Source organism: Martes martes (assembly GCF_963455335.1).
Source record: "Martes martes genome assembly, chromosome: 1".
Classification (NCBI taxonomy): domain Eukaryota; kingdom Metazoa; phylum Chordata; class Mammalia; order Carnivora; family Mustelidae; genus Martes; species Martes martes.
The window spans coordinates 214,311,515-214,325,440 of record NC_137888.1 but is presented as its reverse complement, the minus strand read 5'-3'; the positions used below and the strand labels follow the sequence as shown (position 1 = coordinate 214,325,440).

Genomic DNA, 13,926 nt, shown 5'->3' with positions numbered 1-13,926 from the left:
GTTTGTAATTCGGTAACCACAGAACCGTGTCCTGACAGGCCCTGCATCTCCCTCTGCTGCTGTCCCCAGCAACCCCGTGGCTCAGCATCAGGGCCAGCCACGGCCACCTGGGCCACAGCACATGGGGACTGGGCCCGTGCCGCAGGCCTCCTCTCCCGCCCAGGGGCTCTGTGAACAGGTGCGGCGGCCGCCTCCCGGAAGCCCTCTTGAGGTGGCCGTCCCAGGCGTGCGTCAGCACACCAGCGCTCCTCCCGGTGCCTGCAGTGCTCTCTGGGCCAGGGCAGGCACTCCCGGGGGAGTGGGGGACCCTGGGAGGAAGGAGACTGGGTGGGGGGCTAGTGGTGGAGGAAGCAGGAGAGCATGAGACAACCCACGCAGGCTGAAGCTAACCCTGCTTTTATTTCACGAGAGCTTCTCGATGGCCGCCAGGAGCTCAGGTTTCAGAATAGATGAGTCCGGATCGGCCCCCGCGGCCTTGATGTCCTCGAGCACAGCTGCGTCCCACGAGAAAGTCAGGAGGGCCGAGGGCACCTGCGGTGGGTTGAAAAGCCTCAGCCGCACTCTGGCGTCTCTGTGCTGGAGTCTCTGCGCTCATCTCCTTGTGCTGGGGCCAGGGCCACGCTCAACCGGGGCGGCTCTGCGCCGGGGACCACAGCCACCACAACCAGCCCGTTCCCGTGGGCTCGCCAACCTCAGGAACTCAGGAAGTCCCTCCAGTCTTCCCACGGGAGGGTCTGACAGCCGCGCCCCCCCCCCCCCCCCCCCCCGTCCTCCCCAGCAAGGCCCTCAGCTGGGATCCACCTGCCTTGGCTCACTTCCTCAGAGCACTCTAACACGCCTGCCATGTTCCCACGCTCTCGGTGGGAAACGGGCAGAGACACATCACTTGGGGGCACGCCACACGTCCACGGGAAGGTGGGACTTGGACCCAGGGGCCCACACCACCCACTGCCGAAAGTGCCCCCCACCCCCCCCACGCAGGGAGCCCGTCACCCACCAGCCCGCACTCATTGAAGGCCAGGCTCTCGTCCTCCGACAGCCTCTGCCCGCCCGAGGCCAGCAGGTCGAAAGGCAGCCAGTCGTTCTGCAAGGCCTCCCGCACGAACGCGTACAGCGCGGCCACTCGCTCCCGGGCGTAGAAGGTCCCTGCGTGGGCGGGACAGTCCCCGTGGGGCCCGCGGTCCGCAGGAGCGCCGCCGGGGAGCACCCCCCGGGCCCGCCCCGCCCCTCCCCTCCCCTCCCGCCGCCGCGCGGCCCCCGGGCACGCACCCTGCAGCAGGCAGCCGTCGGGGAGGCGCACGCGCAGCAGCGTGTAGGTGTACTTGCGCAGCTCGCGCTGCTCCTCCCGCTCCCGCATGGCCTTGGTCCGCAGCACACTCAGCCGCTCCACCGCCTCGGACCGCAGCCTCTGCTCCCGCTTGATCTCCTCCGCCGTGAGGTTGAAGAAGTCCCCGGGCAGCTCGAACTGGGAGGCCATGGGCGAGGGCCTGAAGAGGCGGCGCTGGCGGGCCAGGGTGGCCCGCACGGGCTCAGCGACCAGAAGCTGCTCCTTGTGCCTCTGCAGGCTCTGGGGCTGGGCCAGCACGCCCTCAGTCAGCACGTAGAACTCCTCGGGGCCCTCTGGGGCGCACACAGAGGTCACTCTGCTGCCGCGGGGAGAGCCCCCCCCTTCTCCCCGCACGGCCAAGACCCCGCTCCACCTCCCTTACCCTGATCAGGAACTGGAAGCAGTGCCTTCTGGAAACCGATGGCCTCAAAAAACTCATGGGTCCCTTCCAGGCAGTTAATGCGCTCCTGAGCGAGTGCAGCCAGAGGTCACACGAGGCCCCGGGGTGTCCGGGAGGCCACCAGCCTCACTGACCACCCTGCCCAGCTCCCAGGTCCCTGGTCTTGGAGCGACGGCCAACCGGGCGAACCGGGCGAACCCGCCGACGCCGTCCCCAGAGGGGGGCACGAGCACACTCGCCGCAACACCGGCCGCAGGGCTGCCACCAGCAGCTCACGGGGGATGCTGAAGGGCCAAGGGACAAGCAAGAGGACCCCGGAGGTGGGGGGAGACCAGCTGCGTGCGATGTGGGGGCAGGAAGGGGGTAGGGGGCGGCCACGGCCACCGGAAGTCAGCAGCAGGCACCCTGCCAGCGGCACAGCTAACGTGGGCCACGGCGGCGGGACCCCAAGATTTCTCCACAGAAACCCCAAGTCTGCGCTTATAGGAGAAATCTCACCAGTGCCCACGGCATCCCAACGCATTCAAATTACAGTCGAAACCCGCTGGGGTGGTGGGGCGAGCAGACAACACAGACGCGTGATGCACGACCCAGGTCCCTGTCTGCCCCCTGCTGCCCGCCCTGCCCCGCCACCCCTGCCCCAGCCCTCCAGCCCCTGGTTCCGGCAGCCTCCCCTACTCCCCCCACGGGGCGCCGTGCACGTGCGCGTGTGTGTGCACATGTGTGTGTGTGTGTGTGTGGTGTGCGCGTGCATGCAGGTGGCCCGGCCACGCCCCGCCGCGCGCAGCCTCACCTGGAACACTCGGTTCTGCAGCTTGATCTTCCTGTACTTCTCCTCCTCGGGGTGCAGGCAGATGTTGTCCAGGTACCTGCGGGCGAACGGGGGGCAGGAGCTGACAGTCCTACCTGGCCTCGTGCTAAGATGCACCCCGGAGGGCCGCCCGTGAAGCCCACCCCCTGGGGCTGACAGCCCCCACTGCTGCCCCCCACACAGCCCACCCGGGACCGTTCCCGGGCCTCCCCCTTGGTCCTGCTTCCCCCGAGGACACCAACACACACGGCAGTGGGGTGCGGCAGACAGAGCCAGAATAAGGGACCCTGGAAGCCCCCGGGGCCCCAGGGGCTCACGAGCTACAGGGACTTCCTGGCATCCTTCCTCCCCCAGGCCTGTTCGAACAGATGAGGGGAGTGGGGGGGACCATTCACTCCTCGATAATGCCGAAGGAAAGCCAGGGTTGGGACCCCCTCCCTTGGTAAACCCCTCTGTTGTACAGACAGGTAAAATGAGGCCCTGAGAGGCCAAGCCCCTTTCCAGAGGGCTTGGGGCAGGGAGTGCAGGGTGGGGCCTGGCTGCACTCCCGTGCTCCTTCCAGGCTCCCCCAGGAGGCTGTGGTCCGGAGTGGGGGCGACACCCTGATGGGAGGGCAGCTGCCCGCTCACTTGGCGATGGTGTCCACACCCAGCTTCACCCGGTCCCGGTCTTTGTTGAACGTGTGGATCTTCATGATGGAGGCAGCCACAGGGTCCGTGGAGAAGTGCTGGGGAGGAGGAAGGGAAGTGCATCAGGCACCCTTCCCTCCCCCCAGCAGCCCGGTCTCACTACTCAGGTGACATCGGGTGACAAAAGTCCCCTGGAAGGCCAGGAGCGTTTCACTGAAACAAACTCAACTGTGCGTTTTCAGCAAAGGAAGAGAAGAAGAGAGCCCCCCTGTACCCCAGCCTGGACCTCGTCCTACCCTGACCTCCAGGGAAGAGGGTGCATCAAAGGCCAGATGATGCCACCTCCGGGGATCCATCGGACAGACCTCTGCTACCCGGTTTCCCAGTTTAGTTGTCGGGGTGGGACAGAGGGGACAGACACGTCGACTGGCAGAAAAAGCCGTCTCCAGATAAGAGGGGGCATGCTCTCAGGACGAGGCCAGGCCAGGCCTGCGTGACCTCCCAGACACCCCCCGGGGACGAGCTACTGCTCCAAATGCTGCTCTCTGGGGTTTCCAGGTACAGGGCCCGAGGGTACACAAGGGACAGAGGAGCAGAATGTCCAGAAAGGAGCCAAACCCGTACAGGAATCTGCTTTGTGATCGAGGCAGATTTCACAGCATGACCAAAGAGCAGGTGTGTTCAGTCACAGGGGGTTGGGGGGGTCAGGAGAAGCTGGTAGCTATCCGGGAAAAAAGAGCACTGGCTTCACGCCTCATGCTGGACAGGGTGAGAGCTTCTAATCAGATTCAAGTGGTTTTTATGGATCAAAATTTTAAACATTAAGTAACAAAAAGCAAAACAGAAGAACACTAAAAAAACCATGCAAGAATCATTTTAATTCCCAAGCAGGGAAGGCCTAAGTGTGCCACAAAACCGAGAAGCCATAGGACCAACACATTTAATTACACAAATCAAAAACCTCCACATGGCAAAGCTACCACAAGCACAATCTAAAAGTAAAAAACTAGGGGAAAACGTGCACAATTCACGTTACAGGCAAAACGCCAATTTCCCTAATATGTAAAAAGTGCCCACAAATCAACTTCAGAAAAAGCCCAGGGGTACCCAGGGGCTCAGGCGGTCAACCATCCAATTCTTCTTGGTCTCAGCTCAGGTCTTGATCTCCGAGTTGTGGGGTCACCCGCACTGGGCTCTGCGCTGGGCACGGAGCCCACTTTTTTTTTTTTTTTTTTTTAAGATTTATCTCTTTGGGGGGCGCCTGGGTGGCTCAGGGGGTTGGGGCCTCTGCTTTCAGCTCAGGTCATGATCTCAGAGTCCTGGGATCGAGCCCCACATCGGGCTCTCTGCTCGGCAGGGAGCCTGCTTCCTCCCTTCTCTCTCTGCCTACTTGCGATCTCTGTCTGTCAAATAAATAAATAAAATCTTTAAAAAAAAAAAAAAAGATTTATCTCTTTGACAGAGAGCAAAAACGAGAGAGAGCGCGTGCACAGGAAGGAGGAGCTGCAGACTCTCCACTGAGTGGGGAGCCCGATGCGGGGCTCGATCCCACAACCCTGGGATCACGACCTGAGCCGAAGGCAGACGCTTCACCCGCTGAGCCCCCCAGGCCCTCTAGGCACAGGGCCTACCAAATAAATAAATAAATACATAAATAATCCAACCACCCAACAGAAAGACGAGAAAGAGACACATTCTCTTATGAAAACCCGGCCAACCTGAACCAAAGTGAAGGAAACGCACGTTAAAACTATCCCGAGATATTTTCACCCGTCCATGTGGGGGAAGACAGACGGAGCGTCTGCAACCCCCACAGGGACGGTGTGGTCACCACGATCTGGGGGAGCCGCTGGCGGAGCATGAGTGGGGACAGCCCCGTGGAGGTTCAGCAGCGGCCGCTGGCCGCAGCCCACGCACGCGTCCACACAGCGCTCCCTCCCGCCCCAGGACTGACCGCGGCTCTGCGTCGCGTCACTGTTCCCGCTAGGACAGGACACACCGGCCATACAGTCCTCAGCGAGGACCTTTCTAAACAGCTACGGAACTTATGTCAAGTCGTTAACAGTGCAGAACCGTCTCTCAGAGGGTTCAGAACAAACTAGAAAGGGGTGACAGGACAAATGGAGAAAAACATCAATGCCCGTGAACTCGGGGTAAGGCGCAGCAGATGCCCCTGCCCTCACCCCTCTGTCTTGTGGGCATGTTTGGTGACACGGGCTGGGAGCAGCAAGGAGGCAGATAATGAAGGCTGCCCATCAGCGGGCCTTAAAACAGGGGGATTAGCCTGGATTATCCGGTGGGTGCAGCTAATGTCGAGGTCCCTTCAAGGGGAAGAGAGGAGGGAGGCGGCCCGAGAACGACCCGGGCCGGGCACGCTGGCTGTGAGGATGGGGGGAGCCGCCACGCACAGCCTGGAGGCTGGACAGGGCCGGGCCGCGCGCCCCCCTGTTGCGTCCAGAAGGAACTCGGGGCCGCTGCCACCTTGACTCGAGCGCAGTGGGACCCGTGCCACGCTCCTAGCTCCCAGAACCGGGAGAGAACGCGGGCCGTCTGAAGCCACCGGCTTCGTCAGAGTTTGTCACGGCAGGGACAGCACACCCGGACCTGGGGAGAGCGCGTGCGGGGTTTGACAGCTGTGCCTACCTGGGACCTCTCTCTGGAAAGGGCCCGAAACCACTTAGAGCGGTCGCCTCCAGGAAGGGAGGGCGAGAGGTGGCTTCTCTTCACCCGCCCTGGGGCACTGGACGTCTCGTGCCCCACGCACACGTGGCCTCTCGGGACGACGCACGCACCATCCACGCGGACCCGAGCCACCCACCTCCCCGGGGCGGGCGCCGGCGCTGCCACTCACCGAGAGAATGGCCTCTTTGATGTGGGCATCCCGCTGGTCCTTCCTGAGCGTGGCCCCGGTGAGCGGGCACGTGAAGCACACGCCGGGCACCGCCAGATGGGCTGAGCCCTCCTCTTTGGCCTCGGGCACCTGGGTGGGGGGTGCAGGCGGCTGAGCCCAGAGCCACCACGCCGCCCCTTCTGCGGGTGGGCGCTGGGACAGTCCGGCCCTGCACCGCAGCCCTGCAGAGCCCACCTTCAGCTCTATAAAATGGCTTAGTGGGGCCAGCACACAACTGAAGGACGAGGGGTAGAAAGTGGGGGGGGGGGCAGAAAGTGGGGGGCGGCTCTGGATGCGGGGCCAATGCTCTGCAGTGGCCCTGATCATGGCTCCCCCATCTTGTGGGGAGGCGGCCAGCGGGAGAGTCAGGAGTCATCGCACCCTAGAGAAGTCCCAAGTGCTCTCTGGACCTCCGTCCCTAGGCACTGTCTAGGGCCTCTTCCATTCTAAAACTCAGTGAGAGCCCCAGGGTCAGGCTGCTCAGAACACCCTTTCGGCCAAGCTCCCCTTTAAAGCCCACCTCCCCCAGGAAGGCATCCCTGATGCCTCTAGTCTCTGAACAGCCCTCCCAACTCCCCGGGAAACAGCTGAGGGCAGGAGTTGAGTGTGACAAGGTCCCAGTCAACCCCACCTTCAACCACAACCTGCCTCCACCATTCCAGGCGGGGCTCCCCACACTGCCTTTGTGCACAAGGCCAGAGGTGACCTCCGGCCACCCTGACTTCTCCTGTGTCCCCCACCCTAGCACTGCATGCTTACAGCCCCAGGGCTGGGCCCCCGGCTCGTAATGAGGAAAAGGCCAATTAGACCGACACAGGCAAGAACCAGCTCCCCGCTCCAGAAGGCCCCGCGGGCGTCTGGCCGCCGTGCAGACGTCTTTACCGTCTTTACCGTGTTGCTCCCTGGGGCCTCTGTGCTCCCGCTGACGGTCGCTTCAGCTCGAAGTTCCTTTCTCACTGGAGACGGGACAGAGACGGGCGGGTTGTAGGCCCTGGTGTGTCCCCAGGCCCACATCCCCAAGACCCAAGACCGGAGAGGGTCAAGATCCAGCCCTTCCTCTCCTCGGGGCCCCCCTGCCTGAGCCACTTCCCCCCGCCCCTGGGCCTCCCCTGATCGCCTGATGACAACCCTGCCTCGGCTCCCTTCTCCCCTCCTCAGCCTTCCAGACCCCAGCACCCTTGTGCCTTTCTGCCCTGTACCCCCTCCAACGACTTGAGACTTCAGAGCCCCCAAAGCTGCTGGTCCCGTAACGATTTCCAACCCGGGCCAAGCACAGGCCTCGCTCACCCTGGTTGCGGATGGACTCCTGCGACGTGGGGCCCCGGGCCCTGGGCTGCTTCTGTTCAAGCCGGGCCAGGGCCGCCGCGGCCGCCATCTGGGCCTCATCCGTGGGTCCCTGGCGGGCTCGCCGCAGTGCTGGCTGGGTGGGTTTTTCTTTGGGGGCCCTCTCCCTGGGGACAGGCAGAAGAAAGGTGAGGTGACGTGGGGTCAGACAGAAGAGCCTCTGCCCCTCTCCCGCTTCTGTGCAGCGGACAGACTCCTCCCTCTTTCCCCAGGAGTCACCCGCAGCCACTAGATGGTTCTACCACAGAAGAGCCCCAGGGGGCAGGCGGCAGGTCTGCTCCCAGCTCTGCCCCTGAGGGCAAGTCCTGCACCAGCCCGGGCCTCAGGGTCCTGGCCGCTAAACAGGGGGACCGCCAGCCCGCCCACACGGGCCACCACTACGCAACCGTGAGAAGGCGCCCCATTGCCCTGAGGAACCGAGGAGACTCAAAGCTGTCACTCCTCTCCTCCGTCCCTCCCGAGCAAGACCAACCCGGCCAGTCTGTGGAAGCCAAGCGCTGCTGCTTCATTAGTAGGCACCTACTGTCTGCCTGGCAGTATGCCAGAAACGATCAGGCCTTCCCCTGCAGAGAAGCCCGTCCTCACACCCTACGCTAATTCACCTGCCTCGCCTCCTTCCCTCAAGACCCTCTCCAGGTGCCAGGGCTTGGAATTATCTGTATTACATCCCCAGAACTTTCTAAGCAGCCAAGGCTCTGGGTTCCTGGCCTCACTCCCCCTGCCCTGCTCAGAGCCACGGATGGCCTGATTTTTGTGTCCCAACATCTCTGGGACCTGCTTCCTGCCCATCCCTGCCCCTCTGCCCACAGCTGACAACCTTGTGTTGAAGAAAAGATGAATCACACACCCCACCCTTGCCCCATGTGACATTTAGTTCTATCAAAACACCATTTTCAAAACACCTTACTCGCTCTCTTGAAGGCTCCATGGGGCAGCCACAGGTATCCTTTTAAATCTAAGCCAGAGCTTGTCACTCCTGCACCAAGCCTGTCCACCACCTGCACAGCACGGTCCTAAAGCCTCCCCGACCTGCAGGCCCTTCACACCTCCCAATTTACTCTGCTTTCCTGCTGTTGCTCCCAGAGGCCCAACTGGCTCCTACCACAGGGCCTTTGCACTTTCTGCCCGGAATATTCTGTCTGCATGTGGGACGAGGAAAGAAGGTCTGGGAGCAGCCAGGGCTGCTTCCAGGGTGTGTGTGTGTGTGTGTGTGTGTGTGTGTGAAGACTGATTTTCACATGGATGCTGAACTTCTCCTCCAGCTCTCGGCTTAGATGTCTTCTTCCCAGAGAGGGCTTCCAGGACGCCCTAACAGTCCCCCAAATCACTTGCCATCTCCTGACCCAGCTTATTTTCCCTTACAGCTCTGAGTACCACCGGATCTCTCACCCCACGTGTGCTGGTTTATCTGTTCATACCTCCCCCCTGGAAGCTGAGCCCTGAGACGGCAAAGACCTTCTCTTACCCATGAAACCCATGACAGCCCTTGTCACACACCCTGAGCCCCCAGTCTTGCCCAAGGGTGTCACAGAAGCCCGGATCTCCAAGCTACTTCCCTCTTCTGTCCTCCCAGGCCTCTTGTCTGATACGGTCATCACCCACACCGCCCCCGCCTCCTCCCCGTCACACTCAGTCCCTGCTGCACCAGCCCCACCTCTGCCCAGTACTTGCGGAACAAATGAACGGACCCTCTCGTCTGGTCTACCCCCTCTCCCTGGCCCTCTCTTAAGCTGCCCTCCTCTCTCAGGCTCCCAGGACCTGATTCAGTCTACTGGGCTTCCCTCCCTGACTCAGGAACTTGGCCCTAGTGGGCCTCCTTCGTCCCACTCTCAGGAACCCCCAGTCCCCACGACAGATGCCTTGAGGTCATGTACCCACTCTCCCTCACCCACCCCCACTGCCTCCTGATTCCCCTCCTGCAGCCTCCCTGCCTCTCCACCTACCCCTCACTGCCGCCCTCTCCACAATCCCTTCCATTCCCCACAGACCCCACCCAGGGCTGACATCTTCAGCCACTCCCTTCCTAGATCCCACTCAGTCCCCAAAGCCCCCGCCCCCTCTTACACTTCCTTTGGTCTTCCCAGCCCACCAGAGCCCTCCATCTTCTGTCCTCTCCTGAGTCTCCAGACTCGCCCCTGGCCCTTCTCTTCCCTGAGTCTCCCCAGACGTCCACAGTGGCCTGGATGAGCACTCCACCGGCCTTCCCTCTTCTCCCCTCTCCTCCCAGGTCCCCCTCAGGACCTCCCGTCTGACTCACCCTTCGCTCACAAGGTCCCCATCCCTTCCCCAGATGCCTCCAGCTCTCCACCTCCACCATCACCCGCCTCCATGTCCCTCCCAGACCTCCCTAAGCCTCTCCGACCCCCGCGCCCCCGGTCCGCCGAGACCTCTTCCAACACTGCCTCAGGCTCCCTGGCCTTAATCACACTTACCGGATCCTCCCTCACGCTCCAGAACCAGGGCCCAGACCCCTACCGCCATGAATGCTACGCCTCCCCACTCTCTACGACCCCAGCTGTACTCGCTTCTTCAGGCTCTGTGTGCAATCTCCGAACACCTAGATTCCCTAGGTGATGCCCCTCTGGGGTCCCTGTACAGCCCACATACTCCCCTACGGTTTCTCCAGTGACCCCCAACTCTGCACCCCGCCCCCTAGCCCCCGCCTCCAGCCCCGCCCCCGAAGCCTCGACCCCCCCCCGCCCCGCCCCCGGAGGCTACCCCTCCCCTTGCTCCCACCGTCGCCCCCCCGTGCCCCGCCCCCAGAGAGCTCTCCCCACCCCCAGATGCTAGGACTCCCCTCCCCGCCCCTAGCCCTCTCTGGGCTCCCCCTCCCGTGCTCGCTCTCGGATCTCAAGAATCAGCGCCGGTCACGCACCCCACGGACTCCGTGAGCTTCTGACCAGGTCCCGCGCTCTTGAACTTGATGTCAGCTTTGATCTCCTGGAAGAATTTCTTCATGGTGGCGGCGGGCCCGGCGGCAGGGGGCCGCGGGGGGCGGGGGGGGGGGGCGCAGGGCCCAGTCGGGGTGGGGCCGGCAAGAGCCAACAACCGGAAAGAAAATACCTTGATGCCGGAAGTCCCGCCTTCAAGAGGCCGCCCACGTGACAATCGGCCGTGGGTGCCTCTCTAGCTCTCCGCGCCTCGCTGGCCCGCGGCGGCCGCTCTGCACCCCCGGGCGGCGTCTCGGCGCTTTTTCCGGACTCCGTTGCCAGGGGCGACGAGCGCGCTTCCGGCTGGAGGCTACGCCGCGCGCCCTGCACGGCTTTCCCCAAAGCGGTGATCGGCGAGGGCGGGGCCGGTCCGCGGAACTCGGTCCTGACCTTTCCCTGCGCGAGGGCCTTCCCTGGCTACCCCACGCAGTTCAATGTGGGGGCGTTCAGGGCCGCGGTGACCGTCCCCGTGCCCGGCGCTGTGGTTCTCTCGGGCACACGTGCTGGGGGCGCGGGAGAGGGCGCACGAGCGAGGGCCTGGGGACCCACTGGGGCGCATCGCCACGGGGTCTGGGCCAAGGCGCCCTAAAATCCTCTGCACAGGATTTAGGAAAGAATCCGGTGCGGCCCAGACAAAGCTTGCGGAGCTTTGGTTTCCTGTGAAGTGGGCACAGGACGGGCAGCCCCCTCGTCGGACCCCATTGTCAGGGTCACGATGCCGTCAGAAAGCTTTCAAGAAATGTCAGACGTTGCAAGGACTTGGTCTCTGCGCACTGAGAGTCGGCCCTGTACCAGCGGGGAAGCACACACGAATGCCCCGACCTCGCAGCCCTCGTGGAGTTTCCGATCGGGCTGGGCGGACGGTCGAGGCGAGAGTCGGGTCTGGGGCCGAGTGGGTGGTGGTAAGCGCTAGAGAGAGAAGGTGGACGCTGGGAGCAAGGGAGGGCGGCCGGGGACGGTTGGCGACCTCACCTAAGAGGGGGGCCGGCGCAGGAACGGGGGGCATTTTTGAGACCACGGGGGGAAATGCGGATGTGTCTGGGCGCCAGATGATATAAAGTAGCTGCAGTTGCTTTTTTAGGAGTGAGAGGGGCACTGGCGGTAGCTTTGGTTCATCTGGGTTTTGTTTTGTTTTCTCTTTTGACCCCTTTCCTCCGTTTCTACCAGCCCCGCCTCAGGGAACCCACCCATGGGCTCTCCTTATCTATAAGCTTCCTGGGGTTCTTTGTGTTTCTTCTTACTTTTTTTTTTTTTAATTTTAAAAAATATTTTATTTATTTATTTGACAGAGAGAGAGATCACAAGTAGGCAGAGAGGCAGGCAGGAAGCAGGCTTCCTGCTGAGCAGAGGGCTCAGATCCCAAGACCCTGAGACCATGACCCCAGCCGAAGGGACAGGCTTTAACCCACTGAGCCACCCAGGCGCCCCTACTTTTTTTTTTTTTTTAAGATTTTATTTATTTATTTTGACAGAGAACACAAGTAGGCAGAGAGGCAGGCAGAGAGAGAGCAGGGGAAGCAGGCTCCCTGCTGAATCCCAGGACCCTGGGATCATGACCTGAGCCAAAGGCAGAGGCTTTACCCCACTGAGCCACCCAGGCGCCCCCCTCTTCTTACTTTGTTTAGATTCCACGTATAAGAGACATCTTATGGTGTTTGGTTTTCTCTGCCTGACTTGCCTCACTTAATGCCCTTGAGGTCCATCCATTGTTGTCACAAATGGCAAGTTTTTTGGGGGGGGGCTGAATAATATTTCATCATATATCCATACCACCTCCTCTCTATCCATCCATCCTTCCATGCACACTTGGCTTGTTTCCATAATTGGCCATCGTGAGTCGTGCTGCAAGGAACATGGGGGTTGCACACTTCTTTTCGAATTAGTGTTTTTGTTTTCTTCAGATACAAGTGTAATTGTTGGGTTATGATACTTTTTTTTTATTTTTAAGAGATTGTATTTATTTATTTGACAGCAAGAGAGGTACAAGCAGACTCTGGGCTCAACCGACTCAGCTACACATGTGCCCCTGGTACTTCCATTTTTAATATTTTGAGGGACCTTTATACTGTTTTTCCACAGTGGCTCTACCAACTTACATTCCCACAAGCAATGCATGAGCGTTCCTGTCTCTCCACATCTTTACTAACACTTGTTTCTTGTCTTAATAATAGCCGTCTTAACAGGTATCAGGTGATAGTGTGTGGTTTCAGTGTGCATTCGCCTAATGATTAGTTGATTACCTTTTCATGTACCTGTTGGCCATCTATATGTTTTCTTTAGGAAAATGTCTTCAGATGGAGGAAGGAGCCCTGAGCTGAGGAAAGCAGGCAGCTTCTAGGAGCTGCGAAAGGCAAGGAAACAGATTCTCCCCTAGAGCCTCCAGAAGGAGCGTAATTTCACAAACATGGATTTTAGCTCATTGAGACTCACTTTGGATTTCTGACCTCCAAAATGGTAAAAAAATCAATTTAGTTTGTGGTCATTTGTTCCCTAAACGACAGGTAAGGGCGCCTGGGTGGCTCGATCAGTCAAGCGTCTGCCTTCAGCTCAGGTCATGATCTCGGAGTCCTGGGAATGAGCCCCACATTGGGCTCCCTGCTCAGTGGGGAGTCAGCTTCTCCCTCTCCCTCTGCTGCTCCCCTGCTAGTGCTCTCTCTCTTACTCACTCTCTCTCTCTCTCAAACAAATAAAATCTTAAAAAGGTTATAAAAATAATAATAATGTGGGGGCGCCTGGGTGGCTCAGTGGGTTAAAGCCTCTGCTTTCGGCTCAGGTCATGATCCCAGGGTCCTGGGATCGAGCCCCGCATCGGGCTCTCTGCTCCTCAGGGAGCCTGCTTCCTCCTCTCTCTGCCTGCCTCTCTGCCTACTTGTGATCTTTGTCTGTCAAATAAATAAATAAAATCTTTAAAAAATAATAATAATAATGTGGCCTGGAACGTATTGGCTGCTCAATAAATGTTACTGATTTTTTTGAAGACTTATTTTTATTTTATTAAAGATTTTATTTTTAAGTGATCTCTACACCCAAGGTGGGGCTTAGACTCATGACCCTGAGATCAAGAGTCACATGGTCTATGGACTGAGTCAGGCTGGCCCCTGTAAATGTTACTTTTTGTACTTGGCTAAATGGGTGGTAAATATTTCCTCATGATAGTCCCCGAGCAAACCAAGCCTGCAGCACACAGTAGGGGCTCAGGCGGCCTGCTGTTTGGAGGGGGCTGTTTCTTGCCGTTCTGGGGGTCAGGGGTAGCTCCCTCTCTAACTTGCCTGTTCTGGCCCGCTGCCAGGCCCCGTTTCTTAGGGAACAGGAAGTAACCTCTCCTCCCCAGGTGATGACTAAGGGCTCAACCATTGTCTTCACGGGCCTCTGATCTGGCAGGAAGACATGGATCCTCTCCTGCCTCAGCCTGCCCCTTTGGGGGGGTCCTCCCCCCCTTCTGGGAGCAAGCTGGCCCCAGCTTTCACCAAAGCTTCACCATTTCCCAGCTGCTCAGTGTGGCTCAGTGAGGTCCGGGGAAGGGACCTCTACACCCAATTCAGGCTCCTCCATACCATCTTCTTCATTCCTTTTTCAACTTCCACACTTGGCCCCT

The 13,926-nt window shown here is 60.2% G+C and overlaps 1 protein-coding gene across 2 annotated transcripts; it reads right to left on the bottom strand.

The window, feature by feature from the left end:
* Nucleotides 1-380: 380 nt before the first annotated feature.
* UBXN6 (UBX domain protein 6) lies at nucleotides 381-10,476 on the bottom strand. 2 transcript variants are annotated; one of them, XM_080825399.1, is made up of 10 exons: nucleotides 10,277-10,476; nucleotides 7,345-7,508; nucleotides 6,949-7,013; nucleotides 6,019-6,147; nucleotides 3,168-3,265; nucleotides 2,521-2,596; nucleotides 1,710-1,794; nucleotides 1,270-1,620; nucleotides 998-1,146; nucleotides 381-531 (listed from the first exon to the last, which is right to left on the bottom strand). In XM_080825399.1, exons 1-10 carry the CDS (start codon nucleotides 10,357-10,359, stop codon nucleotides 403-405), a joined length of 1,329 nt encoding a protein of 442 aa, XP_080681525.1. In that variant the 5' UTR covers nucleotides 10,360-10,476; the 3' UTR covers nucleotides 381-402. The 2 variants fall into 2 exon arrangements, with proteins under 2 accessions (XP_080681525.1, XP_080681524.1); XM_080825398.1 differs by having other exon boundaries at nucleotides 6,940-7,013; nucleotides 10,277-10,469.
* Nucleotides 10,477-13,926: the final 3,450 nt, after the last annotated feature.

Coding starts and splice junctions, on each gene's coding strand:
- UBXN6 (XM_080825398.1), bottom strand. CDS start 10,359: ATGAAGAAATTCTTCCAGGAGATCAAAGCTGACATCAAGTTCAAGAGC. Junction 2,597..3,167: donor GGTGTGGACACCATCGCCAA/GTGAGCGGGCAG, acceptor GTTCGCCCGCAG/GTACCTGGACAACATCTGCC. Junction 1,621..1,709: donor GCTTCCAGTTCCTGATCAGG/GTAAGGGAGGTG, acceptor TGTGCGCCCCAG/AGGGCCCCGAGGAGTTCTAC.